This window comes from Culex quinquefasciatus, chromosome 1, assembly GCF_015732765.1.
Source record: "Culex quinquefasciatus strain JHB chromosome 1, VPISU_Cqui_1.0_pri_paternal, whole genome shotgun sequence".
Classification (NCBI taxonomy): domain Eukaryota; kingdom Metazoa; phylum Arthropoda; class Insecta; order Diptera; family Culicidae; genus Culex; species Culex quinquefasciatus.
In genome coordinates, this window is record NC_051861.1 from 86,091,102 (window position 1) to 86,117,337 (window position 26,236).

Genomic DNA, 26,236 nt, shown 5'->3' on the forward strand with positions numbered 1-26,236 from the left:
AGAGAAGTTCCCAAAACATTCAAGGACGTTCGGATCCAACTAAACCATCCTCGTTCGACTATCCTATCAAATAATTCATTACTTTTCGTTTTTAAAAGAAATAATAAATCTTAACTCTACATACTCTCACCGTCATCTAGATCGTCGTGTAGTGCGCCTTGCAGTGCACAATAAACTCCGACACCGGATCGTTGTCGCCCTCACCCCGCATCGACCCAGTGATCTCCTCGTTCTCCACCATCGGCAGAAACAGCTGCACAAACTCGGGCGAGTACGGATGCGTAATCGTCTCCAGCACTTCCGTCACAAAGTACCGAATCAGCGAGATGTCTGTGTCGCCCTTGGTGCAACACTGCCGGATGTACTTGACCACGGGGACGACGCAACCGCGCGCCAACAGGTTCACCATCCGATCGAGCAGCATCTTCTTCATCTCCAGCTGAACCAAAATCTCCAGCTCGTCCTGCTTGGACTCGAACAGCTGAATCAGCAGGCGCAGGATCTGGTCGTGCAGCGACGAGTGGACGCACGCGACCTCGTCCAGCAGCGCCAAGTGCAGCGGGCAGCTCTCGGTGCACAGCTTAAAGTAAGACGGCTCCGTGACGGTGTTCTCGACCCACCGGATGACGCCGACGCCCACCACCGGGAAGCGGATGCAGTTGTACAGGGTGGAGATCTCCGCGATCAGCTCGGTCGAGCCGCGGTTCACGTTGCAGATGGTGTGCACCTTTTCGACGGCCTGTAAAAATAAAGTAAAAGTTACAAGATTAAATCACTCAAATAATACTAGTAAATTAAAAAAGACACGTTTGTTAAAATTCTTGACATTTAATTTACTCCGGATTGTAGGGTGTTCAATTCCGGGTGATCAAATCCAGATAAAGAAGGGAGGGGAAATATTAGGTTTTACAGCGTGACGTCACGAGCGCACACGCACACACATTTTTGCTGAGACACACGTGCAAAAAATGTAAACAGTGCAGCCAAGCTGTCAAATTTCTAACCTAAAAATTGAGTCGGCGTAAAACCTAAATTAGGTTTTACGTCATTTGACAGCTCGTGTGCACTATTTACATGGTCTTAAGTACAATAACGAGTAGAGCAGCTTTTTGTGAACATTTCTGTTTATTTTGATTTTATTAAAAGTTGTGCAAGTCATGCAATTCCTTTTACAAGCATTTAAAAGAAATATTTCCCAAATGCATTTTATTTACCCATTTTCCTATTTTCAGCTTAGTTCTTTTTTCTTCCAGCGCTTTGCTTAGTGCTAGTGTATATGAGCATGATAGGTTGCGACATAACCTGGCGCTTTGACTTTGAAGTTTAAATTAGATTTAACCTGTCAATTGTGGGTCTCGTGGCGCAGGGGTAGCGGCTTCGGCTGCCGATCCCGATGATGCTATGAGACGCGGGTTCGATTCCCGCCTTATCCACTGAGCTTCTATCGGATGGTGAAGTAAAACGTCGGTCCCGGTTTCTCCTGTCTCGTCAGAGGCGCTGGAGCAGAAATCCCACGTTAGAGGAAGGCCATGCCCCGGGGGGCGTAGTGCCAATAGTTTCGTTTCGTTTTTCTGTCAATTCGATGCGTTTTGATTTTTGCCAGTTTTGAGCCCCTTAGCGATTTTAGGCTAGTACGGAGATCGGAAGGAAAGGGGTCAAGAAACCCCGGTCAAATCAATCCGAATTCTGAAACGGAATCTAATTAGAATCGTATACAAATTCCGTTTCAAACGCAACAACCGGTTCGAACACGAAACCGGTTGTTGCGTTTGAAACGGAATTTGTATACAATTCTAATTAGATTCCGTTTCAGAATTCGGATAGATTTTACTGGGACAGCTTTACGAACGGCAGAACAAAAAAGAGGAAACGTATTCTTGGGGCTTTTCTTCACCCTCTCTGGCTTGCTTTCGCTACCGCTGCTGCCCATTTGAAATTTTTCTTGACCGGTTTCTTCCGAAGTGCATACTTTACATTAAGCATTTTTCAAAAACCTTACGAGCTCATAGAGTGCCAAAAGAGTTGCAAATATTGAAAATGTTACAGAATTTACCAAGGAATTTACAAAACCGCCACTGCAAACTTCAACTTTTTCTTCACTCTCTCTTCTTTTCTTTAACCCAACCTACCTCTCTTCCACTCCGGGATTCGAACTGACTACCTTCGGATTGTGAGCCCAACTGTCCAACTGATTTACACTATTAAAACAACTATTTTTGAAAAACTTTTGATAGAAACTTGCTTACTCATTCGATTTCAGTCGAAAACGCTTTTGATTTGCTGTAATAGACGTATCCAGTTTGAAATGGCCGCTAGGTGGCCAATGGTGTTAGAAATGACAGCTTCCATGTATTTGAATATGGGAGCTCAGGAAAACTCAATTTTTAAGCAATAAAATGATTATTTATGATAAAAGTATTGATTGATTAGCATTAGCATTAGCATTTGGAGGACGCCTCACCACCGGAAGGCTCCACAACGCTTATCCCACTGTTTGGTCTGGTTGTGTTAGACCCTCATCCGGAACAATAATCCAACACGGGAGATACCATGTCTTCATCTTTTGATGAGTGTGTAATACAGCCCAGGGCATAAGGGGGTCCACGCCGGGTCCAAGCTATCCTCGGGGAAATGAAGGAATGTTAGTAAACACCTATCTAAAGTGCGCAGGGACCCCTACGTCACCTTAGTGGTATAGATGTTTGTAGGTTTTGGACTCAATGTTAGTAGGAGAGGTAGAACCCTAGGATATACCCCGAAAGGTATTGCGGGCGAATCAAGTAGAGTTAGTTTTTTAATATTAAACGTATACTTGTGACTGTATAGTGTAAAAGATGCATGATTTATATGTTTCATATTTTAAACCACGGCAGAAACAACGCGACGAAGCCGTGCATGATTAAATCGATTGTAGTATTACTAAACCAACCATTTTCTCTGATGAAAGCAATGCTGATTAAACACAGTTTTAACAAGTTAGCTATTAAACTCATGCTACCGACTGTAAGAGTACAAAAAAAATATATTTTTCTTTAAATAATTATGTGTTTTAGCGAAATTCGAGGTTATAAATGATTTAACGCATAATTGAACTTAAGATTTTAAACTCTTACAGCGATGCGGAGTGAACATTAATTATTTATATATTTGTTTTATTGGAATGTAAGAGTTAGAAGTTGAATTAAAACGACCGATTGAAATAACATACTTAGTTAATATTAAAACTTTTTTTTTGTAATGAGATTAATCAGCATATTTAAAATTATAAAAAAACATAATAATGGAAAGTTCTCATCAAGTTTCCAGCTTCGGCATACGTGGGAATCGACTAGTGTAAGTTGTGAAAATTTATGATTATTTAAAAATCGATTCAGTCTTAGACAGCCGGCTGTGGAAAGTCTGAATCAAAGTTGCAACTTGTTCGAACATTATTTTTTGTTTGGTCTCATTTCAATTTCTAAATTTGCGTTATTTCGAGCTAATTTTTACGTAAACCGGAATGACTTATACCACAAGCAATAAACCTCCATTTTATAAATGCTAGAAAAAAAACTATTATGGGATACAAAATTGCGCTGTCCCTGTACCCCGCGCACTGTCATCTGTGAGTGCCTTGAGTGCCGTTGCGCATGAGTGACACACGTCGACCATGGCGGTCACCAAAAAACACGAACACACGTTAACTCACTCTCTCTCTCCCTTTAGTCTGGGAGGGAGAAAAAAGGCGAATAGCGATGACTTTTTGCACAGGACGGCAAAATTGAATCGCTCTAAGAAACTAAAAATCACCTAACTTCACAAAAACTTCACTTTTCCCTAGTAGCCCTTGCAACTATATTCAAGTTCCACTACATATTCGGCCAAATAACTCCCGAAAACAACACAAAATTGTCAAACTAGTTCCCGGCGAAACAAAACGCGACCGATGTCAACATGGCTCTTTCCACACACCTGATAAAAGTATTGATTGATTAGGTGCACAAAATGTGTCTAGAATATTATTAAAATAAAAACTGTTTAAAAAATTTGCAATTGAGATAAGTACACCATTCGATTCAGCAGGAATTTTGGGCACCAAAAATGTATAGTTTTCATATGTTAAGTGTTTTATTTTAGAAGAAAATTAACAAAAAGTATGAAAATCGAGACATTTAGTATGGGAGCTGTCAAATCTCTCACCATCAAAAAGCAGCGTTGAGCTTTCGCTGGATTTGTCTATTGAATGTCAAAGTGCTGATCACACGCCGATATCAATGCCGATATCAAAAAATTATTAGATTTTTCTCGACACAGATTTTATTACTGGGTTATGTCGACTTATTATTATTTTGACTTATTATTTTGTGAAACTTTCAACTGTCACATTTGATATTCATTATTCATCACAAACAAAACAAAAAACAAGCGAATTTACGAAATCTTTCCGAAAGCGATCCCGACACAGAACATGGACCAATGCCAAATCTGCAACCAGCCAGAAACCCGCCAGCTGCGGTCTTCGTCAGCGGCCAGGAAGGGCAGCACCCAAACCATCATCACTTGTAGCAGTGGCGCCTCCTGCAACGGAACCGCCGTCCACGCCGGATGTGCCAACCTGACCGGACCGGTACTGGAAGCCCTCACCGGCGGGAAGCTCGGACTGTTCTGGGCCTGCGAGCAGTGTCGGAAGACGACGACGGAGGGAAGCCGCAAGCGGGAGTTGACGGAACTGGGCACGATTCGGAAGTTGGCCCGACGGATGGTCGCGAATTAGACTCCGCGAGGGAGGAAGCGGAAGAATGGCTGGAAGGGAGCGGCGTTGCCGGCGGAGATGTGGGAGCGGGTTTTCGGGATGCTGACAGAGGGGCAGCTGCTGGGGATTCGCATGACTTGCCGTCGTTGGCGGGATAAACTGGAAGCGTTAAACTTAGCGAATAACTTCGACATAGAAGTTCTGGCCGTCCTCCGGAAGTGTTGTCCAAACTTGAAGAAACTTGCGCTAAGTTACGAGAGAAAGTTTCAAAAGTTCGCTCCTTACGTTTATCTGATTGAATTTGTCGAAGCTGTTCAAAACAGTCTGGAGGAACACGAACTGGGCTGCACAGAAGGTGTCCGACTTGATGAAAACTCACTTTATGAATTTATGTGGTTCATACTTATACTCTGAACTGAAAACTATTTACAAAAAATCTGATCTCGATAAAGCAACCTATAAAGAATTAGTTGAAAAACTCAAACAAAAACTGGATAAGACTGAACCGGACCTGGTTCAGCGGTTCCGTTTCAGCAAGAGGATTCAGCATCCTGACGAAACCGCTGAAGAGTTTGTCCAGGCGGTCAAACTCCAGGCCGAGTTTTGCAATTTTGGGGAGTTTCGCGATAATGCAATTTTAGATCGGGTTTTAGTGGGTTTAACTGACGATGACTTAAAAGAGCAACTTTTGAAAGAGGAGAAATTGACGATTGCTAAAATGGACAAATATATTACTACATGGAATATTGCAAAATCAAATGTACACGCAATCAACGCACGAACACACACACCACCAGGGAACATCAATCAAATTAGAAGGCCAGTTCGGGAGCGACTTGGCTTTAACCCATACAATAATAGGCAGAACTCGCAATATCGAAATAATTACACAAGAGCAAATAACTACAATAGACAGGAAAATTTTAACAATCAACAACGTGCACACATTTCACCACAAGCTCACAATTCTCAGCGTACTGTTCGATTTCAACACAGCAACAGAAATTTTAATCGAAATGCAAATTACAACAACAATAACAATGGTTACAATGGGGGAAACAATAACTTCAGATACAGGACGGACTATTCCCGCATGACGTGTGATCACTGTGGTCAGTTGGGTCACATCAAGCGGAAGTGCTTCAGGCTGAGGAACCAGAGAAGGGAAGCGGTAAACTTTGTTACTGAGGACAGAGCGGGACCTTCAGGTAGATCGTCAGCTGGACCTTCAGGTGGATCGTCTGCTGAGACTGGTGCGGAGAGACAGCTGTCTAGCATGATGGGGCGGCTGAGCACTGGTGGGAATGTTGATCTCGACACATCTACAGTGTATGTGTGTTGCGTCCTTGAATAAGATTAGTGAGCCTTGTTTGATCAACGTTTTGTTGGATAATATTTTTGTTGAAATGGAAGTGGACTGTGGTTCAACTGTGACTGTGATGGGAAAATTGCAATTTGACAATCTTTTTAATAAGCGTTTGCTAAAGAGTACCAAGCAACTTTTAGTTGTGAATGGGAACAAGTTGAAGATCTGGGGAGAAACTGATGTTTTAGTGCAACTTAATGGTTTGAAACGCAATTTGAAAATTATTGTTTTAGATACGGACTTCAAATTTATTCCTTTGTTTGGTCGAAACTGGATGGATGTTTTCTTTCCACAGTGGAGACAGTTCTTCTCTAACAATACAGCAATTAATGAGCAGGTAAACAGAGTAACAGCGCCAAATGGTGACAAGTTGATTGAGCAAATTAAGAGTGATTTTCCAGAGGTTTTTATCAAGGATTTTTCTACACCTATCAAAGGTTTTGAAGCCGAATTGGTTTTAAAAATTAATGTCCCGATTTTTAAGAAAGCATATGATGTGCCTTACCGTTTAAGGGAGCAAGTTTTGGAATATTTGGACAGATTGGAAAAAGAAAACGTTATTACTCCAGTGAAATCTAGTGAATGGGCTTCACCAGTAATAATCGTAATGAAGAAGGATAATAAGATAAGACTGGTTATTGACTGCAAAGTTTCAATTAACAAGGTCTTAGTTCCAAATACTTACCCTTTGCCAATTGCGAGTGACCTATTTGCTAAACTGGCAAATTGTAAGGTTTTCTGTGCTCTAGATTTGGAGGGAGCTTACACGCAGTTGGCATTGTCGGAAAGGTCCAGGAAATTCATGGTGATAAATACAATTAAAGGTTTATATACATACAATCGCCTTCCACAAGGTGCTTCCCCAAGTGCATCGATATTTCAACAAATGATGGATCAAGTCTTGGGAGGAATTGAAAATGTTTATTGCTATCTTGATGATGTTTTGATTGCGGGAGAAACCCTGGATAACTGTCATAACAAGTTGATAATTGTATTGAATCGTTTGGCAATGGCTTATATTAAAGTCAACTGGGAAAAGTGCAAGTTTTTTGTTTCTGATTTGAAATATTTAGGGCACATTATCAGTGAGAAAGGTCTCATGCCCAGTCCAGATAAAATTTCGACAATTCAAAAGGCAAAAGTTCCTAAAAATGAGAATGAACTGAAATCTTACTTAGGTTTGATTAATTATTACAATCGTTTTATACCTAACATGTCTTCAAAGCTGTTTTATTTGTACAATTTGTTAAGAAAGAATGTGAAGTTTAATTGGGATCATAATTGTGATAAAGCTTTTCATGACAGTAAACAGGCTTTGGTTGAAGCAGGAGTTTTATGATCCAAAGAAAGACATTATTGTGGTTTCTGACGCATCGGGCTATGGCCTTGGAGGAGTGATTGCTCATGTTATTGATGGTGTTGAAAAACCGATTAGTTTTACTTCTTTTACTTTAGATGACGCGCAGAAGAAATATCCTATTCTTCACTTGGAGGCATTGGCTTTGGTTTGTACAATTAAAAAATTTCATAAGTATTTATTCGGACAAGAGTTCATTGCTTACACTGATCATAAACCATTGCTAGGTATTTTCGGCAAAGAAGGAAAAAATTCAATTTTTGTAACGAGACTCCAACGGTACATTTTGGAACTTTCTATTTATAAATTTGAACTTCGGTATAGGCCTTCTGCGAAAATGGGAAATGCGGATTTTTGTTCGAGATTTCCATTGGAGCAGTCGGTTCCTGCTGAATTGGATCAAGATATTGTACGGAGCATAAACTTTAGTAGGGAGTTCCCTTTAGATTCTGTTTCGTTTGCTAAGGCAACAGTTGACGACGTTTATTTACAGCAAATTATGAACTATCTGCGTGTTGGATGGCCGCAAAAGATTGACAAACGCTTACTGGACGTTTACGCAAATCAAAGTGATTTGGAAGAAGTCGATGGGTGCTTATTGTACCAAGACAGGGTGGTTATACCACGTAAAATGCAAAGCGGGATTTTGAAGCTTTTGCATGCCAACCACGCAGGGATGGTTAAGATGAAACAACTGGCAAGGAAGCAGGTTTATTGGTTTGGGATTAACAAAGACATTGAAAAATATGTTTCTACGTGCGACGTCTGTGCAAGTATGGCTATCGTACCAAAAACTAAGATTGAGTCTCAATGGACACCTACGACTAGACCTTTTAGTAGGATTCACATTGATTTCTTCTACTTTTCCAATCATACTTTTTTGTTGATTGTTGATTCTTTTTCGAAGTGGTTGGAAGTAGAATGGATGAAGAGGGGCACGGATTGTGCAAAAGTTGTGAAGAAATTGGTATCGTATTTTGCGAGATTTGGATTACCGGATGTTCTGGTATCGGACGGGGGTCCTCCTTTCAACTCTTATTCTTTCACTTCTTTCCTTGAAAGGCAAGGAATAAAGGTGATGAAAAGTCCACCTTATAATCCACAAAGCAATGGACAAGCCGAAAGGCTAGTGAGAACAACTAAGGATGTTTTGAAAAAGTTTTTGTTGGATCCGGATTTGGACAGCGTTGATTTGGAGGATCAGATTAACTTATTTTTAATGAATTATCGTAATAACATTGTGACGAGTAGTGGGCAATTTCCCTCGGATAGAGTATTTTTATATAAACCAAAAACAGCTTTGGACTTGCTGAATCCCAAAAAGCATTATAAACAATTTTTAACTGTGCTACCAACCCCAAATGATGAAGTGGTAGATGTACCAAAAGCAATCAGAAAGACGTCAAAGGACGAATTAGATGAGCTGATAGCTGGGGATTTGGTGTGGTACAAGAATAATAAAAATAGCATACCAAATAGATGGATTAAAGCAAGCTTTATTAAGAAATTTTCTCCAAACGTTTTCCAGGTGTTGGCTGGAAGCGGGGAAATCCTCGCTCATAGAGATCAGCTGCGACCATACCGGGCTCGTGAGGAAGCGAGGACAAATATCCTAATTCCGACGGCATCCGGTGCAAACATGAACCTGGAGCAACCAGCGACGCTGAGAGCGTCCGGAAGCGCAGACGAGGATGGAGATTTCCGTGGATACTCGAACGCCGAGCTGGCTAGGGCCAGAAAAAGAAAAGTCGATGCGGCTCAATTGCCGGAAGTGTGCTTAAGACGTTCAAAACGTTTGCGTAAACCTAAACAGGATTTCGAATTTAAATATGTTTAACTTTGGATTTTTTTCATGTCGTTGAATTGCGATTTCGGATTTATATAGAGAAATGTATTTTGATCAGAATTAAAATGAATTGATTTTGTTAGCATTAGAAGTGAATTCTTTTACTTTGGAAACAGTGAATTGTAAAATATTTTTAGTTTAATCTTAGACTATAGAAACAACTTCCGAAAGGGGAAGGAGTTGTTGCATACGGGCCTTGGGCCAAACAACTGTACTAAAAATGTAACACTAATACACTCACAAAGAAAATGAATAAAACGACATCGCGACGGTTGTCGCGCTCTCTTTCGCTGTTCACCAGTGCAACATACAAGACGTGCGTTATTCTTCTTACTCGACTTGCTGTCCGATCTCTCCCCACCCAGCGTACGTTTTACACTGGTTTTTTAATTTGTTTATTTAAAAAAAAGCTTTCTGAAAAAATATGAAAAATATTTAACTTTTTTCAACTTCTATCAAACAATTGTTCCGGCCCGCCACTGATTCCGAATAATTAGATCTGGCCCGCATGGCCAAAAGGTTAGGTACCCCTGTTTATTACTATAAACTTATAGGGCAGATTAAGAATTATTCAAATAAATAAATAAAGAAGTTAATCAATAAAGAACAAGCAACGATAAACAGGAAGTATATTTTTAAGGAAAAAAAGCACATTAATTAGAGTGGAAAAGCATTGAGAGATAAGAGAACCAAGAGTTAATAAAATCAAAATCAAATGGATGGTAAATAAACAGAACAATCAGTGAAAAACAGGAGATAGATGGTAGCTGAGAATGAAATGAAGAGAACCCCCTTCTGCGATGTTCAGGTACATCCACAACAGTTGACTCAACATGCTGCGAATCAAAACAATACCGTCTACAATCACAAAATACTTCCCTTTCCCACATTGATGCGCCCCACTCTTCTAGCCGTCTCGACTCTGACCCTCGCTGGTCAAAGGTTGACGAGCCGTTTCCACAGGCCACCAGCTAGGTTACTAAACCAAACCAACGTGGAGATAAGAAAATAGGACACTTGCAAGGAACCAGAGTCATACTCTCTGCCATATGGCCATACCATCTAACAGCCCCAAGGGGCTGGAAACTCTAATATTACTTAAGAATACTGAGTATACTAACGATATTCCAGTATACTTGTTAGTATACTTACCGAACAGCAATAAACTGTTAGTATATTAAGATACTCTCAGTATATTGGTAAGTATACTGGCGATTGGTAAAGAAAATAATAAGTATACTAACATATATTTTGATATACTGGTTGACATAATAATTATAGATCTAAGAGTTTCCAACCCCTTGAACAGCCCTACGGATGTGGTTGGGCTCCTTTCGGGATGTTCCTCGTCAACCGAGGAATATCATCCCCCAAACTGCAAAAAATTGCGAGTTAAGTTCAAAAATCTTAATTCTAATTCATGAAAAATCCAAAATTTCTAAAAATTTAAAAACAGTCACTATAATATCTGTAACATGAAAACTATTGTCCCCATTGAGCAGCAGAAAAAACTCGACACCGAAAGGAACGAGCAAAACAAACACAGAACCGTTTGGCGCGCTAGCTGACTGTGCCTTGATTGTAGCGCCATCCCATTGCGGGTGGATGATTCGAAAACTACATTAGAGTTCAAATCAGCCGTTAGATAGCTGATTGAGGGATTTGAAAAAAGATTTACGTTTGTTTGTCTGTGGTGGCACAGAAGTTGGTTTGTTTGCATCAGAATCTGCTTTCTCTTTCTCGCATAGATCATATTTCGGCTTAGTTTGTAATATTTGCAATACGTCGTTACAACCATTACGGCCTCCGACACTTAATCGAACATTTTCTCTGAAACAAAACATATTTTAATTGGTTTTCAGTAAAAAGCAATTAAAGCAGTTTCAGACAAACGTATGGCGGTGAAAAAAAATAGTAATTTAGAAATATATTAAATAACTGTTCGTTTATAATTCAAGATATGTTCTTTATGTACAATTCATTATTGTAGCGCTTTAATTACATTTTATGTGTATTTCTGGGTCCACTTTAGTCACAATTATGACGATTCTCCGAAATGACCAACGAACGCAACGCGCCGCCTAACTCCGCATAAATCAGCCGCTCCTGCGCCGGCGTCAACGAACAGCCCACGATCTTGAGCTCGCTGAGGCGCTTAAATTTCCGACAAATCATCCCCAACACGTCATCGCCGACCTTTTCGTACATGTTGAACAGCTTGAGCTGCTGTAGGTTGGGCAAAACACCCAGCAGTGCCGCAAGCTCCTCCTCGTCAAAGTCGCAATAGTTGAGTTTGAGAAATTTTACGTTCGGCAGCTCGTTGAACACGTTTCCGCCTTCGGTGACCGTTTCCTGCGTGTTCACCAGCGACAGATGGATTCGCACGAGGCGTGGCAGTTCGGCGAAGGCCGCGTACAGGGCGGGCCAGTCTCTAATGTCGACGGTTTCCAGCGTCAGGGAGGTGAGCTGGGGAGATTTGGCGGTCAGCTGTTGGAGACTGTCGCCGGGGAGAATTATCTCGTGAAGGGCCAGGTGGGTCAGGTGCGGACAGCCCTGGCCAACGTTGGCGGTGGTGAATTCGATCGTGTGCCGTTCCTCGTTATCGCCGACGAGGGCCAGATGGCGTAGACTGGTGGGGAGATGGGCCAGGAACGTTGGCAGTATTTGCATCTGGTGCGGGAAGTGCGTCGAGAAGCACTCCAGGTTGGGCAGCGATTCGCCAAGTTCTTTGAGGTCCTGTAAGGATGAATTTTTAAATACTGTTTAAAGGGGAAACGAAGCCATGCTCACCGATCCTCGCAGCGAGAACCCACTCTGCAGATGGAGGCCCTTTATCGAGGGAATCCGGCGGCACAAATCGACCGCGACGCTCTTGTCGGTAATTTCATCTCCGTCCAAAAGCAGCTGCTTGAGGCTCAGTTGGTCCAGCTTTAACATTTGCTCCATCGCGCTGTCGGTGACGGTTATCTGGAGCGTTTCCAAGGTCTTTTGGACGGATGTCACGAAACTGACTGCGCGCCCCATGTCGGCATCGCTCAGCTCGTCCGAATTAATCAGGAGGATTTTCAAATTTGGGCAAAGCTTCTCCATAACGCTTAAAACCTTCGCATCTCTATCACCTTTGAAGATGAACTTCTCCATTTGATTAAGCCGGAAGTCCACTTCGGAACAACCCTCGACCGTATCCAGCATGACGTCATTCCACGACGTTTCCTTCAGGTTGGGCGTCTCGCGTAGCATGGCCAGCAGCGCACCCAGCACGCACTTACACTCACAAAAATTAATCTCCGTCAGCCCTGGGCCAATCCGCGTCCACCAAGAACCTACTTCAAAGATCCGGGCATTCCCGAAAAAGATACTCGAAGCGGCCGGAAACAGAAACTGCGGTGCGTAATTCCCATCGATCAGCACTCCCTTCGGGAACCGCGGCAGGAACTTTTCCCGCAACGCCGTACAACCCTCCAGCATGTCCCGCCAACGCCGGCAGGTCGAACGCACCCTCAACAGATCCGCTTCCGCCAGGTGCCGAAACACGCTCTGCCAAATCTCCGCCGGCAGCGGCGGCAACTCCGGTTCCACCTCCGGCCACTGGCACGCCTTGTCCTCCTTACCACCGGAATCCTCCTCGCCCCTCACCAAACACCTCACGTGGTTCAGATTTTCGTCCACCGATTCGACCATCTTCGCGGCCAACACCCGGATCGCGCTCAGCTCGGTCAGTTCCTGGTGGCGGTTCCGCTCGGCCAACACGCGTCGCTCCGGATGACGCCGGCACCGCTCACAGAACCAAAACAATCCCAGGTTGCTGCCCCCGGTCAGCGCTTCCAGCACCGGTCCCGCGAGGTTGGCACACTTGGCGTGGACGATTCGGCCGCCGCAGGAGGTGCCACTGCACGCGATGCCCGTTCGGCCTCGGGCCGTCGAACGCAACGTGTGGGCCACCGGTTGGTGGCAGATTTCGCAATGTTCCATGTTCCGATTCGGGGGGAGAAATCAGCAGCGGGAGGAAAAAAAAGAACGCGACTTTCGGGACCGTTATTTTGGTTTGATGTACAGTTTTAAAAGCACACCCAGTGAGAAATTTGACAGGAAACCTGGGTGACAATTTGTCGACATAACCCTGTAGAAAACACCCGGCTCAAGATTTGTCAGGCATTGTTGCGTGAAGCGATAGACAAATTTTAATTGAATCTGCCAAGAAATCAACCGAATGAGCCTGCCAGGGTAGGTAAACCATCACCATCGCACTATCATTGATGCATATTTCGACGGTAACATTTCAAAAGGCATCATGTACATTTTGACTCTTTCTGGGTTATTGTATATTCTGAAAGTACTTCTAATAAGCTACCTCTCCACCAAAAATGAGCAAAAGTTACTTCAGTAAAGTCTGTTTAATCATGATTTTAAATAAAGTAACATAAACAAAATCTCTGCTATCAGCAGTCCTGTTTATATAGCCCTGTCAACCTGTCAAACAAAAGGCTACATAAACCTCGTGACGAAAAAAAGCAACATGAAAAAAGCGCCATGTACATTCGGCGAAGAAAAACGAATCATAACAAAGCGCCCCCCTCAGTGACAGCAGGGTGATATCGACGTTGGTGATTTCAAAAGAAGTTATGTTTGTTTTTTCTCAAATAAAATTACGGAAATAATGTTTTATTGAATATGGATGATCAAGTATCAACAAAAGCAACGTTTTTCATCGCTTGTTATCATTAGAACATCTTATTTTGCTTTTATAGAAAAATGGTAATTGATAATGGATGCTCAACATTCAAATGCGTTTTTCTCAAAACGCATGGTTTGTACATGATGCTTTTTGAAATGTTGGCATCGATTTCGGTGCGTTCCTCGTCTCTTAAAATTTCTCTTCTCTTTCGCAGCCGAGTGATGGTTGGCTTGCTATCGCGAATATCGAAAGCCCATCACATCGACGAGAAATACCCTCTCGCTGACTCCGATGGAACTATCGTTCCAACCGGAGAGGCACGCACACGAAATTGCTGTATACATACACTGGAGCTCACGCACAAAAATGAACTCATTTCTACAGGGCTTACGGGCGAGAGAATTTCACGATTGCTCTTTCTCTTGCTTTTTGAGCGAGGGGACTGGCTGTGTGAGAGATTTTTTCCGTCTTACGCATCGGTTTGTTCGTTGCTCGCTATTTCATCGGCGTCGTTTTCGCTTCGCTCTCTTGATGCAGTTTTGGGAGAACGCCAAAAATTTGATGATTTGAGCGAGGGACGATATCTAAAAGCCCTCGCCATCGGCGAGGAAACGAGTAAATACCATCCCTCAGCCTGCATAGGCTGTAATAGTTATAGTATTGATTTTTTTTTCTAAAAATACATCTGTCGGGGAAATTCTCGTATGTTTGGCAGGTTAAGCACTCGCTCCTAACTCTATCCAATTTGCTGATTTTCACTGTTCAAATAGATAATTTTGCAAAACTTATAAAAGAAACTTGCTTGCTCACTTCTTATTGATCTATTTATCACTCGATTTCAGTTGAAAACGCTTTTAATTAGTTTTAATTGAATGTCAAAGTTCTGACCTGCCAACATTAGAGGCACGCTGGAATTAGATGCTGTTCCCCTACATTGTCAATAATTGTCAGATCATCACACTGTATTGCTTATAGAAAAAACATAACGAGCGAGTTATGGCGCTATAACCACGGCAAATAGTGTCCAGGGCATTCGTGGTCCCATCCCAGAGGGTCCCGGAGTCCCAAAACTGCTTAGCATGGTACTCCTAACGAATACAATCAAATCTCGGAGCGTATGGTGGTGTGTCCCCACTAGGGTGCCCAGAAAAAATAACCCCCTGCTCCACAAGCGAAAAACAGATCTTTGGGTTATTTTAAGCATCTGAGCAAATTTTGAGCGAAATTGGTTGAGATTAACCCATTGTTTCGCAATTTTCGCAATTCGCAATTTTCAGTGTAAGAACGGGCCTTGACCGATCTTATGCACTAGGTTCCCGACGAACACGCACTGCCCTTACACCTACATCTCACCCTTGCTCTGAGTCAGTACGAGCAGCACGCTAGAACACGCTTTGAGTGTTCGTGCCAGGCATGCACACCTTCTTTTCCGGTTACGCATTTTAACTCGGCCGGGGGTGGTACATTACGTAGGGTTTGATGTAAGTATAAGCGCCTAACCATTTATAGTGTGCCCAGCGCCGTACCTAGGGGTTGGCGCAGTTGGCGACCGCCAAGGGCGCCAGCCCTTGGGGGGCGCCGAAAACGATGATTGTACAAATTTGTCATGTTATTTTAAAATCCTAGAAAGGTATTCAGAACAAAAGGGGCGCCAAATTTTAAAGTAGGACTACAAAATAACTCGATTATCTTGGTCGGAATATTACAAATATTACTTATAACACTTGGGGCGCCAAAATCAACTAATTCAATAATTGTACCAGAATTAAATTTAAAATTGAATTCTCTCAATTCTAGATTAAATTTTCAAAACAACCTATCCCTCATGGGTTTCCTATGCAGATAGGGCCTTTTGAAAATTTAATCGAGAATTCATTTATCAAAGGGGGCGCTCAAGTGGCAAAAATTTCAGGGTTTTATAACAATTCTTTGAAATAGCTAGAGATTTTATATTTCAACTACAGTATATAAAATTCAATTTAAATTTCACCATTTTTTCCAGCATCAGGAACCATCAAGCTTTTTTATGTTTTGAAGTATTTTTTTTTATATAATCAGCTATTTAATTGAAATTAACACATTTCTATTGAAAATCTGAAATAAAAAGAATAAGATATTGCAAGTATAAAGAAAATGGCATTTGAGATATTTTTATCGTTTTAAATGCAAACGTTGCGTTGAGATTGGCCTACGTTTTCAAAATACTGAAGTGTTTAAATTGAATATTTCTAACACAAAAAATGCTTTGACTTTTGTTAAATTTCTAGCAAAATATTTTTTTTTCAACATAAAAATGTTGTTTTTTTAAGAGCACATAAATTGCTCTAAATATATTATATTCTGCTGCTTGTATTCAATTGCTTGTAGCAAGAGTGAAAAAGTAAAATTTGGGTGTCTTCGACAAAGTTGCATAGATTGGCATGCCTACCAACTTTTTGGTCGTAAAAGTAAAATATTATACAATTTCTTGTATAATTTTGATTTGCAGAAACACCATTATCGCGGACCCATTAGATTTTAAACCAAAGCAAAATTCCAACTCCAAAAACAGCAATATTTTTTGGGAAAACACAAAGTTCCACTTAATTTTGCTTCTAGGGTCAATAATTTGAAGAATGTTAGTAACCTTTCTTATGAAAATTTTTGTTTTGTTATGTTTTAATAGAATGGATAAAGTTGCTTATCTTTCACATACATTTTTTTATTTCATGGATTCCATGTGTTGGGCTATCCAGTGTAATTTCGCCTAAATTTTCACATTTACACAAACGGTTCTAAAAGCTTTGTGTGTAGAGGGTGACTATTCTCGAGATTTTCAATTTCCCGGGAATCGAGAGTTGAATTTGAAATTTCAGGAATTCCAGGACCTGGTAGTGTTTATAACTATGCCAATAGTGCCAGTAATGTATAAAGAAAAAGTTATAAATGTGTTTCTTTTCAATGAATTCAGTTACGAATTATTCATGCTTATTTAATGAAATGTTAATTAGTAGCCTCATTATTTTTGGGAACTATGATCTACTTCTTGATTTTTTCTGAATCTGCAATACAACTTGTTGTATGAACTTGTTATTAGATTTTTGTGAAATAACAAAATAGCTAATATATAATTTCCCAGTATCGGGATTTTCACAATATAATAAATAGCGACTCAAAACAACAATTCAAATTTTTTTTCTTTTTTAAAACTGTAAATATGCATTGAAGAAATAGTGATCCGGAAAACCCGAATGTTCACATTTGGCGGACTTTACAAAGATTTCCAGAATTTTTTTTTTCTAAGATATAATTTAATATTGAGGTTTAAGCGAAACACAAAATTACTCCATGACATCAAAAAAGGAAATTACCTTGATACAGCGAAATTAAAATAATAAGAATAAAAAAAAAATGGATTATAAGAATTGCTATGCTTGAAAGAGGATATGAAAATTATACTCTTAAAAATAATAAACAAAAATATAAAAAATAGACTTTCTTCTTGTGGCTAACTGCTAAGTATGCTTTTAGGTTAATTTTGGGGTCCACATTATTTTAAGTTTACCAATTATAGTTATTGGAATTTTAAATAAGTTAAAATTTACACTTTCTGAATTAGAAGATAAGAGAAGCATTGGTTCATTCGAACTTGAACATCTTACATTGAACACCCAATGTTCTGAACAATTTCGAATTTTAAATTTGTTTTTTATTTGTTTATATAATTTTGCTTCGACCAAATTTCCCGGGAATCAAGAGGTCCAAAAATGGTCGATTTCCCGGGAATTCCCGCTCGTCCCGCTATTTGAGTGTAATGGTTTTTAAACAAAATTTTAAGAAACTTGTCGAAAGATAAACACAAAAAATTTCAATGCGTTAAAAAGGTAAAAACTAATTGCCTTTGTTTGAAGCTATGAATTTTCAAAAAACAAATTTTAGGAATTTTATATCAATCAAAAAACACAGTCACAGAGAAAAGAAATATTGTTTTCAAAAATAAATTGAAAAAAATAGTTTCAAAAGGAATCCATCCAAAAACAAGTTTGAAAAGGAGTCCATTTTCTAATCAGTTAAACTATTTTTTCAGGAATGCAGGAAAATGCTGATACAATGAAATTTAACACTCTGCTATTTTCAGTCAACATCAATCCTAAAGCACCTTTTCGTTACAACCTATCTGTATTGGAAAGATAAATAATAAAACATTAATTTGAATATTCTTCAAAGAATGAAATTGTGGTTGGATTTTTTAGCTGTGATATTTATTCAATCAATTACCATTATATTATTAAAACTCTTTGAAGCAATCGCTGAAAATTTAAGTAAACATATCAAAATGATGAAAAATTTGGAGGGGCGCCAAATTGATGCTTCGCCAAGGGCGCCGTGGACCCTAGGTACGGCTCTGAGTGTGCCTATCAACTTTCATTAAAGCAAAAACTGTTTTATTTTTAGTTTGAATTCAAGCACTAATTGTTATTTTACTGTGTATTGTTTTCTCCTGAAACCTTTCCTAGTGTTGAGTCGTGTTTATATGTTGCTATTTCTTCTGTCGCGGTGTTTTGTTACAATTTTTGGTCCTAAGCATGTTATAAAAGTTTACCAAAAATACAATAGTAATATTTATGTTAATCCTTTAACCATTCCATAAATTGAGTAAGGGCTCAAACCTCACTTGTTTGAAAAAAGGGTGAAGATTGAAAACAATAGACAGTAAAAGAGATTTTTTTATAAAAATCAAGTATCAATAGTAAGAGAATGATGAGCGTATTTTGAAGAATAAAAATGAGAAGCTAGATGTATTAGATGTAAAATTAGACAATAGTTATTAAATAGAGATACAAAACAAGCTTAGATTATAGTAATGATAATTTATAGGACAGATAATGAATTATTCAAATAAATAAATTCGCAATAAAATCAAAAAAGATTAGGCAAATGATAATTAGACTTGATATTACTAGTACATTAAGGAAAAGTATATTTTTAAGTAAAAAAAAACCAAAACAAAGTTTGTTACAGCAGTATCAATTGATAGAAAAGAGTGGAAAAGCTTTGAGAGATAAGAGAATCAAAAGTTAGTAAAATTAAAATCAAATGTTGGATATTAAATAGAAGAATCAGTGAAGAATTGGAAATCAGAAGAGCAAAATAAAAATAGGAGATAGGTGGTAGCTGAGAATGAAGAGAAGAGAAACCCCGTTGTGCGATGTTCCAGGTATATCCACAGCAGTTGACTCAACATACTGCGAATCAAAACAATACCGTCTACAATCACAAATTACTTCCCTTTCCCACATTGTCGCGCCCCTTTCTTTTAGCCGTCTCGACTCTGACCCGCGGTGGTCAATGGTTTACGATCCGTTTCCACAGGCCACCAGCTAGGTCATCATGAAAACCAAGTCAACGTGGAGGTAAGAAAATAGGACACTCGCAAGGAACCAGAGCTATACTGTTCTAATCAAGATAATTCGGATGATCTAACAGAACTACGGATGTAGTTAGTTACGCTCCTTCCAGGATGTTCCTTACGTGGACGTCAACCGAAGAGCACGCAACAAGGTCAGTGCCATTGCATGCTCTTAGGTATCAATCCTTGGCCTGCAAGATTAACCCATTGTTTCATACAAAAATTACTTTTTTAAATCGCTAATAACTTTTAAGGACCAAATTTTACAGCTTTGGTATGTTCTACAAAGTTGTAGAGCAATAAATTTTCTTATGAGAATCACATTTCCTAGCATATTTGAATGGCAGTAGCGCACTCTGCAGACAAAACCGTTAGAAAATTGGGGTTTTCATACATTTTTTTCGATTTTTTCCATACAAACTTCACCTCCGAGTATCAACGGGTAAATGTTTACCGATTTAGCTCATATTTGGATCAGAGTTCTAAAATAGCTCAAGGAACAATGTTCAGCTTGGTTTTGAAAAAAGTCCCATATTCTGGGCACCCTAGTTCCCAAGCTTCTTCCTCCCCTGTCGATTCAGAATTATGTTGTTGTTCGCACAGGTTCGAACACTCTGTGCTCAAACTCAACCCACTTCAAAACGAGTCTTGTCTCTGCGATACGACATTACGCGGAAGGCCTGGCCGCTTTAAAGATTGTGATGTTTCAATGCTTGTGGCGCTTCGAGTAGGAATCTCGCAATCGAGAACGCCAAGGCAATGCTGTAGAGCGAATAATTTGACTTTGATTTTTTTGATGTTTCAATGCAATAGAGCTTTATGACGTTTCGCGTACACACACTAGCCCACCATTTGATTTTGCTGGTCGGACAAAATTTAACCTTACTTTTTTCGTGTACGTACACGCAATACATGCGCACGTAAATAACTCTATAGCGCACTACAAATGTTAATAAATGACTAGAAAAATGCTAGACGGAATCTAACTTGAGGCACTTTCCAGGATCCTTTCGAAAGATTGGCTGCGCTAGGGTCTGATTAGATAGATTAGATTGGATAGAAAAACATAATTCGATTAACCGTCCACCGACGGTCAGAGTGGAGACTCTCCAGTTACAGTGGATTCTCTCTGTCACTATGTCGATTTTAGGGGAACGTCGAGAGCGGGAGGTATCAACCCACTGAGAATTTTGGCTCGAGCCTCGAGTCGATCTGGCTCGAGATCGAGCCTGAATCGAGTCGAGGCTCGAGCCAAAATTCTCAGTTTTTGTCGCGTTCGATTTGTGATCGCGAGTGAATGAGTCTTTTTGGAGCAATCAGGTCCATTAAATTTAGGCATCAAATCCTGGTCCGTCCTATTGAAATGTCGAGGAAAACCATTCGGACCTATCTAAATATTTTTGAAAAATCAAAGCGCACGTGTTTCGGGGAACTTCAAAGTTCATGCTTCTTTAGAGTTGAGTATGCGCAGTAATTTTTGTTGGTCATTTTAATCATATTAACAATGTTCGGCCTCGTCTAAAAATATTTCAATGTTTGCAAATCAATTGTATTGGTGTAGATGAATTTTCAAACACTTTTTTCATTAAAATGTTGAAACTTGTAATTTGAATTTCAAAATTTTCTTAGAGCATCTGCAGCACTGGAGTGCAAATCAAATTTGCACCCAGCTTATGAATACCGAGATCAAATTTGCCACCTTGTAAAAACTTCGTCATCCCCACCGGTAGGGTAGCAAATTTGCCACCGAAACAAGCCCACCGCGGGGGCAAATATGGGTTTTTATTATTTTTTTGTTCTCGTTCACCTTCAAAATCAATAATTATGTGTTGATTCATTCGCAATTTACAATTTTCAGTGTAAGAACGGGCCTTGACCGATCTTATGCACTAGGTTCCCGACGAAGACGCACTGCCCTTAAACCTACATCTCACCCTTGCTCTGAGTCAGTACGAGCGACACCATACGTTGCAGATCGATTTAGCAAACTTAGACCAGTCTCTCTATTTAAGGTCTCTAGCTAAATCCATTGCCGCATCCCAACATAGTCGACTCACGCTTTTCGCATCAGCGTCAATTTGCGAACTGTCAATTTTTATACAGGGACCTGACGAACATTTGGCCGACACTCAGTAAGAATTTTGGCTCGAGTCTCGAGTCGACTTAGGCTCAAACTCGAGCGAAAATTGTGAACAGTGGCGTCGCCAGCAATCACGCTCACGTTTTAATGCGGATTATTTTTCCAAACATTAAATACATTTTTATCAAACATTGCAGACCTGAGAAATAAGGCATTCAGTTGAAGGCCCTAATAGCAGCAAAATTCTAATAATCAAAATAATCACTTTTTACATATTTTTTTTTGTATGGAAACATACCCACATCGCGTTGCGCAAAACGAGGTTCAAACCAATCGTTCCCAACATTAAGGGAGTTGTTTAAGTCACACCTTAAATAATTCAAAATGCTAAACTCACCTGAATCGTCGGCTTGAGCTCGTCCTTGTTCGTGTTCCGGTGGCCCTTGGGCTGACCCTTCTTGCCGGGCGTCTCGCACACACTGGCCGCGTACGCCAACAGATAGATGTACTTCGCCTTATGCTCCTGGTTGATTTTGACGCCCACCTTGAAGAGCGAGTCCACGAGCAGGTCCAGAAACTGTGGGTTTCGGATGAGGTCGATGGGCGGGGGTTCCGGCGAGGAATAGTTCCGATAGAGCACGGTAATGTCCGCCGGGTTGAGCGCGTTGCGGGTCAGCATTGAGGTGAGGGCTTCGCAGGCTTGGGGATGGCGCGCCGAATTGAGGGCCATCGTGATCGGGGTCACGTTGTGGTTGTTCTTGAGGGCGTACTTGGTGATTTCCTGGGCGAGGCGTTTCATGATGAAACCACCTTTGGGTTCCTGGGACAGAACTTGGATCAGGACCTGACTGTAGACGTAAGTGTGCTGGCCGTGGCATACCATTTTGGCACACTCCTGGATGGCGGTCGCACCGTCGTCCGGGTGGTTCAGGAATTTGGCGATGGCCGTTTTGAGCACGCGCGAGAACACTTCGATTTGCTGGGCTGCCGTCGAGATGGAGGTGATTTCGCTTTGGAAGCCGGCGTCGGAAATAAGCTTGATCGTGAAGTTCAACATCAAACAGTCCGGGTATTCTTCGGCGAGCCGGTAAATCAGTGACCGCCACGTATGATGCTCAATCATCTCCGTCAACCAGGCTGGCGTTTCACCCTCCTCGGTGAAGATCTTGTCCGCCTTTTTCGGGTCGAACGTCTTCAGGATCATGTCCTTCAGGTGGTTCTCGACCATGGCCTGAACGTCCGTGACGCGCACCCCCGCCAGGATCAACCACTCCGCGAGCAGGTTGGCCATCTGCGCAACGGCCGTGTAATTCGCCGACAGCTGGTTAATGACCTGCTCGGGCGTTCCTCCCGCTTGGAAGTACCGCTTCAGCTGGGCGAAAATCCCCGGTTCCATAATGTAATCATTCGTGGCAAACTTGCTCAAACATTCCCCCAGCACCTCCTGCGGGTTCTCCAGCGGCTCGTCGTGACCGTCGGCCTAAAATTCCCAAAAATCGTCAACAAAATTCCCCGCAAAAAAACAATGTCCAAATTTCTCACCTCCTCCTCGGCGCCGCCGCCACCACCGCCAACGATGCCAGCGACTCCAGCTCCGGCGGCCACCGGCTGGTTGTTCCGGTTGATCCATCCGTCCTCCTCGTACTCCTCGTCCATGGCGGCCATTTCGCACCCGCGGGGGAACTCTACACTTTGGAACGCACTTTCCTACCCAACAAATCCGCGAAATTCCGCGAAAATCTGGTAAACAGCAGCGAAATGTTGTGTTGTGTTTTGGAAACGTCGTCGTCGTCGCGCGAGTGAGTTGTCAAAAGTTGGCTTGTGTTTTGTGCCAGGGTCGGCTGTCAGGAGGAGAGCGCAGGACGCCGGGGGGTGATGCGTGGAAATGAAGAATAGTGAAACAAAAGTACTCTTTTTTGGGTAGGTACAGTAGCAGAGATTTGAGCGTTGTAATTTTTGGCCTGGAGAGGTAGAAGTTTTTACAAATAATGTTCTTGCGTTTTACTTCGAGTGGACTGTATTTTTCTCGATTTTTCGGATTTTTTCTTTCCGCGAACGGATCGAGTAAAAACGCGCGCGTCTTGCCTTTTCTGTTACACGCTAAACTCTGTTTCTTTATTATTTGTGTCATTTGAATGTACACGGAAAATTTACACGCTATGAAAACAAACCAAAGTTTTGCACAGAAGGTGCACTTCATTTCCCAACTCGTCCAACATCCTCCCCACGTTGAAATGACTGCATTTCAAACCTCCATCCTCGCTTCCTGCTCCTCTGCCGCTTCAATGCTTCAACACACCGCCGACAACCCATCCCAACTCAGTTTCCCTGAGCGAGGGCATGGTCTCCGCCAGCGTGATCCTACCTGACCTTATCAGGTTCCAAAACAATTCTGCTCCCAGCAGCATATCGATTGGGCTTGCCGAATTGAACCCCGGATCAGCGAGCTTGATGTTCGGTGGTAAGTTCCAGCTTGTGATGTCGATCGATTCCGGCGGCAGGTCATCAATTATACTCGGAGTGACTAACAGCTCCAGCTCGGTCGAGAAATCGCCAACGCGAGACTTAACCGTCGCTCGGATCAGGCTGCTGATCCTCGTCTTAAAGTCGTGCAAACCACTGACCTGGTAGTCGGCGCGCTCCTTCTTGATCGCCAGTTTGTCGGCAAACCGTTCCGTGACGAAGTGGTTTTGCGATCCCGAGTCTATCAGCGCTCGACACAAGTGCGGGCCGCTGCTTCCACCGTCGACGAGTACTACGGCGGTCGAGAGAAGGGTCTGTTTCCTGGCAGGTCGAGTGCGGCGTTTGTCCATTGGCTTCGACGTAACTGGCGCCGTCGAGATCGGAACGACCATCTGCTTCTTCACTCCACCAGTGTGCAGCATTGTGTGATGCCGATTGCCACAGATCTTGCAGGTGTTCGTAGACGTACATGCTGCCACGCGATGTCCTCTCCTCAAACAGTTGAAGCACAACCCACATTTCCGCAAATGGCTGTACTTCTCGTTGACGGATTTTCCTTTGAACTGCTCGCACCCGTTCAAGCCGTGTTGCCGGTTGCATACGGAACACTTCTGCGTACCAGCTATCAGCATCGCTACTGATCTGTGCGGCGTCACTTTTTCCACCGTCACACTGCACTGTTCCACCACCTCCAGAACTCGGCACTTCTCCTTTAGGTACGCGATCGTGGCCGCGTACGTCGGTAGCTCGCCGGCCTTCCATTGCGATTCCCACGCCAACCGCGTCTCCTTGTCCATCCTTGCTGCAAGCAGGTTCATCAGCATCTGCTCACCCAATCCGTCGACAGGAAGTTGAAGATTCTTCAACGCCTCGATGTGCTTGACGCACGTGTCAATCAATTTCCGGAACGCGACGGCGTCGTCATTTGTGATCTTCGGCAGATTGAACAAAGCTTCGATGTGCTTGTCGATTATCACTCGCTTGTCCTCGTATGTTTCCACCAAGAGAGCCCACGCTGCCTCGTAGTCGTTGTTGTTGATGATGTCTTGGTCGATCACGCCTTCTGCCCTGCCGACCAACGAGTTCCGTAGATGGTACAGCTTCATCGACGGAGCCTCACCCTGGTACCGGTCCATCACGCTCCTGAACATGCACTTGAACGAAAACCAGTTCTCGTAAGTGCCGTCGAACTTCGGCAAGGGCACACTGAGCGGCGGCAAGTACTGCGGCACAACTGCACACGCGGGGGCGGCCGGAACGAGCGCGACGCTTGGCTTTGAAAGCCGTTCGATCAACTCGTTGAGCTGAACCGTCAAAATGTTGTGAAGCGTCTCGAATTTTAAGTAGCACGCCCGGTGCAGCTTCTCCTGCTCCGGAGTGAGTGCCAGTCCGTAGATCTGGTTCTGGAATGCATTGAACTCACCGTAGCAGGCCTCAACCGTCTTCAACTGCAACTTCAGGAAGTGCAGGTTCTTCAAGTTCTGGTTCAGTTGCTCGGTGCTCGACTTGATGGCTGCCTTTACTCGGTCCAGCTTTTCCGCCACCGCGTCCCGCTGCCGCATCAGCACTTTCTGCTGCTCTTCCATCTTCCGAGCTTCCTCCTTCCGGCGCTGTTCCTCAAGCTGCTTGCTGATCGGCGTAACCGGAACCACTTTCACTTCTTGCGTATCGCTCTTTTGAGCGTCACCGTTCTTGTCACTTTTCGCGGGGGTTTTCTTCTTTGGCGTCTTCTTCCTACCACCTTTGGGCGTTCTCAACATCATCCATGCCCGTCGCTAGGTGGTGCTACGCCTCGACGTCCCACAAACACTCTCACACGCGCTAACGTCAATCACGCGAACGAATCGGATTTCTCCGTCACTTCCGGACCACTAGTCCAGTCTTTCGGAACCTTTTCCCGATCTTCCGGAGCACTTCCCGGTCTTCCAAAGCACTGACTGTCGGATCGCGCACTTTTTCGCGGCGTGGGTGCTACGCCCCTCGACGTCTCACACACGCGCACACACGGACACGTCGACCGTGTTCAAAGTCGGATTTCCCGTCGAAATCCGTCAACCGTCACTCCCGGACCACTACTTCAGCATCCGGTTCGAAGGACCACAATGTTCTTGCGTTTTACTTCGAGTGGACTGTATTTTTCTCGATTTTTCGGATTTTTTCTTTCCGCGAACGGATCGAGTAAAAACGCGCGCGTCTTGCCTTTTCTGTTACACGCTAAACTCTGTTTCTTTATTATTTGTGTCATTTGAATGTACACGGAAAATTTACACGCTATGAAAACAAACCAAAGTTTTGCACAGAAGGTGCACTTCATTTCCCAACTCGTCC

The 26,236-nt window shown here is 42.4% G+C and overlaps 3 protein-coding genes across 3 annotated transcripts; all 3 read right to left on the reverse strand.

The window, feature by feature from the left end:
• Window positions 1–53: 53 nt before the first annotated feature.
• Window positions 54–23,260, reverse strand: LOC6045134 (negative elongation factor D). The gene is made up of 3 exons (XM_001862501.2): window positions 22,988–23,260; window positions 21,843–22,925; window positions 54–739 (listed from the first exon to the last, which is right to left on the reverse strand). Exons 1-3 carry the CDS (start codon window positions 23,108–23,110, stop codon window positions 137–139), a joined length of 1,809 nt encoding a protein of 602 aa, XP_001862536.1. The 5' UTR covers window positions 23,111–23,260; the 3' UTR covers window positions 54–136.
• LOC6046972 lies at window positions 11,220–13,373 on the reverse strand. Its single transcript, XM_038249602.1, has 2 exons — window positions 12,092–13,373; window positions 11,220–12,037 (listed from the first exon to the last, which is right to left on the reverse strand). Exons 1-2 carry the CDS (start codon window positions 13,271–13,273, stop codon window positions 11,330–11,332), a joined length of 1,890 nt encoding a protein of 629 aa, XP_038105530.1. The 5' UTR covers window positions 13,274–13,373; the 3' UTR covers window positions 11,220–11,329.
• Window positions 23,261–23,727: 467 nt separating the features above from the next.
• On the reverse strand, window positions 23,728–25,668 carry LOC119770593. The gene has a single exon (XM_038265789.1). The coding sequence runs from the start codon at window positions 25,666–25,668 to the stop codon at window positions 23,728–23,730; it is 1,941 nt and encodes a 646-aa protein (XP_038121717.1).
• Window positions 25,669–26,236: the final 568 nt, after the last annotated feature.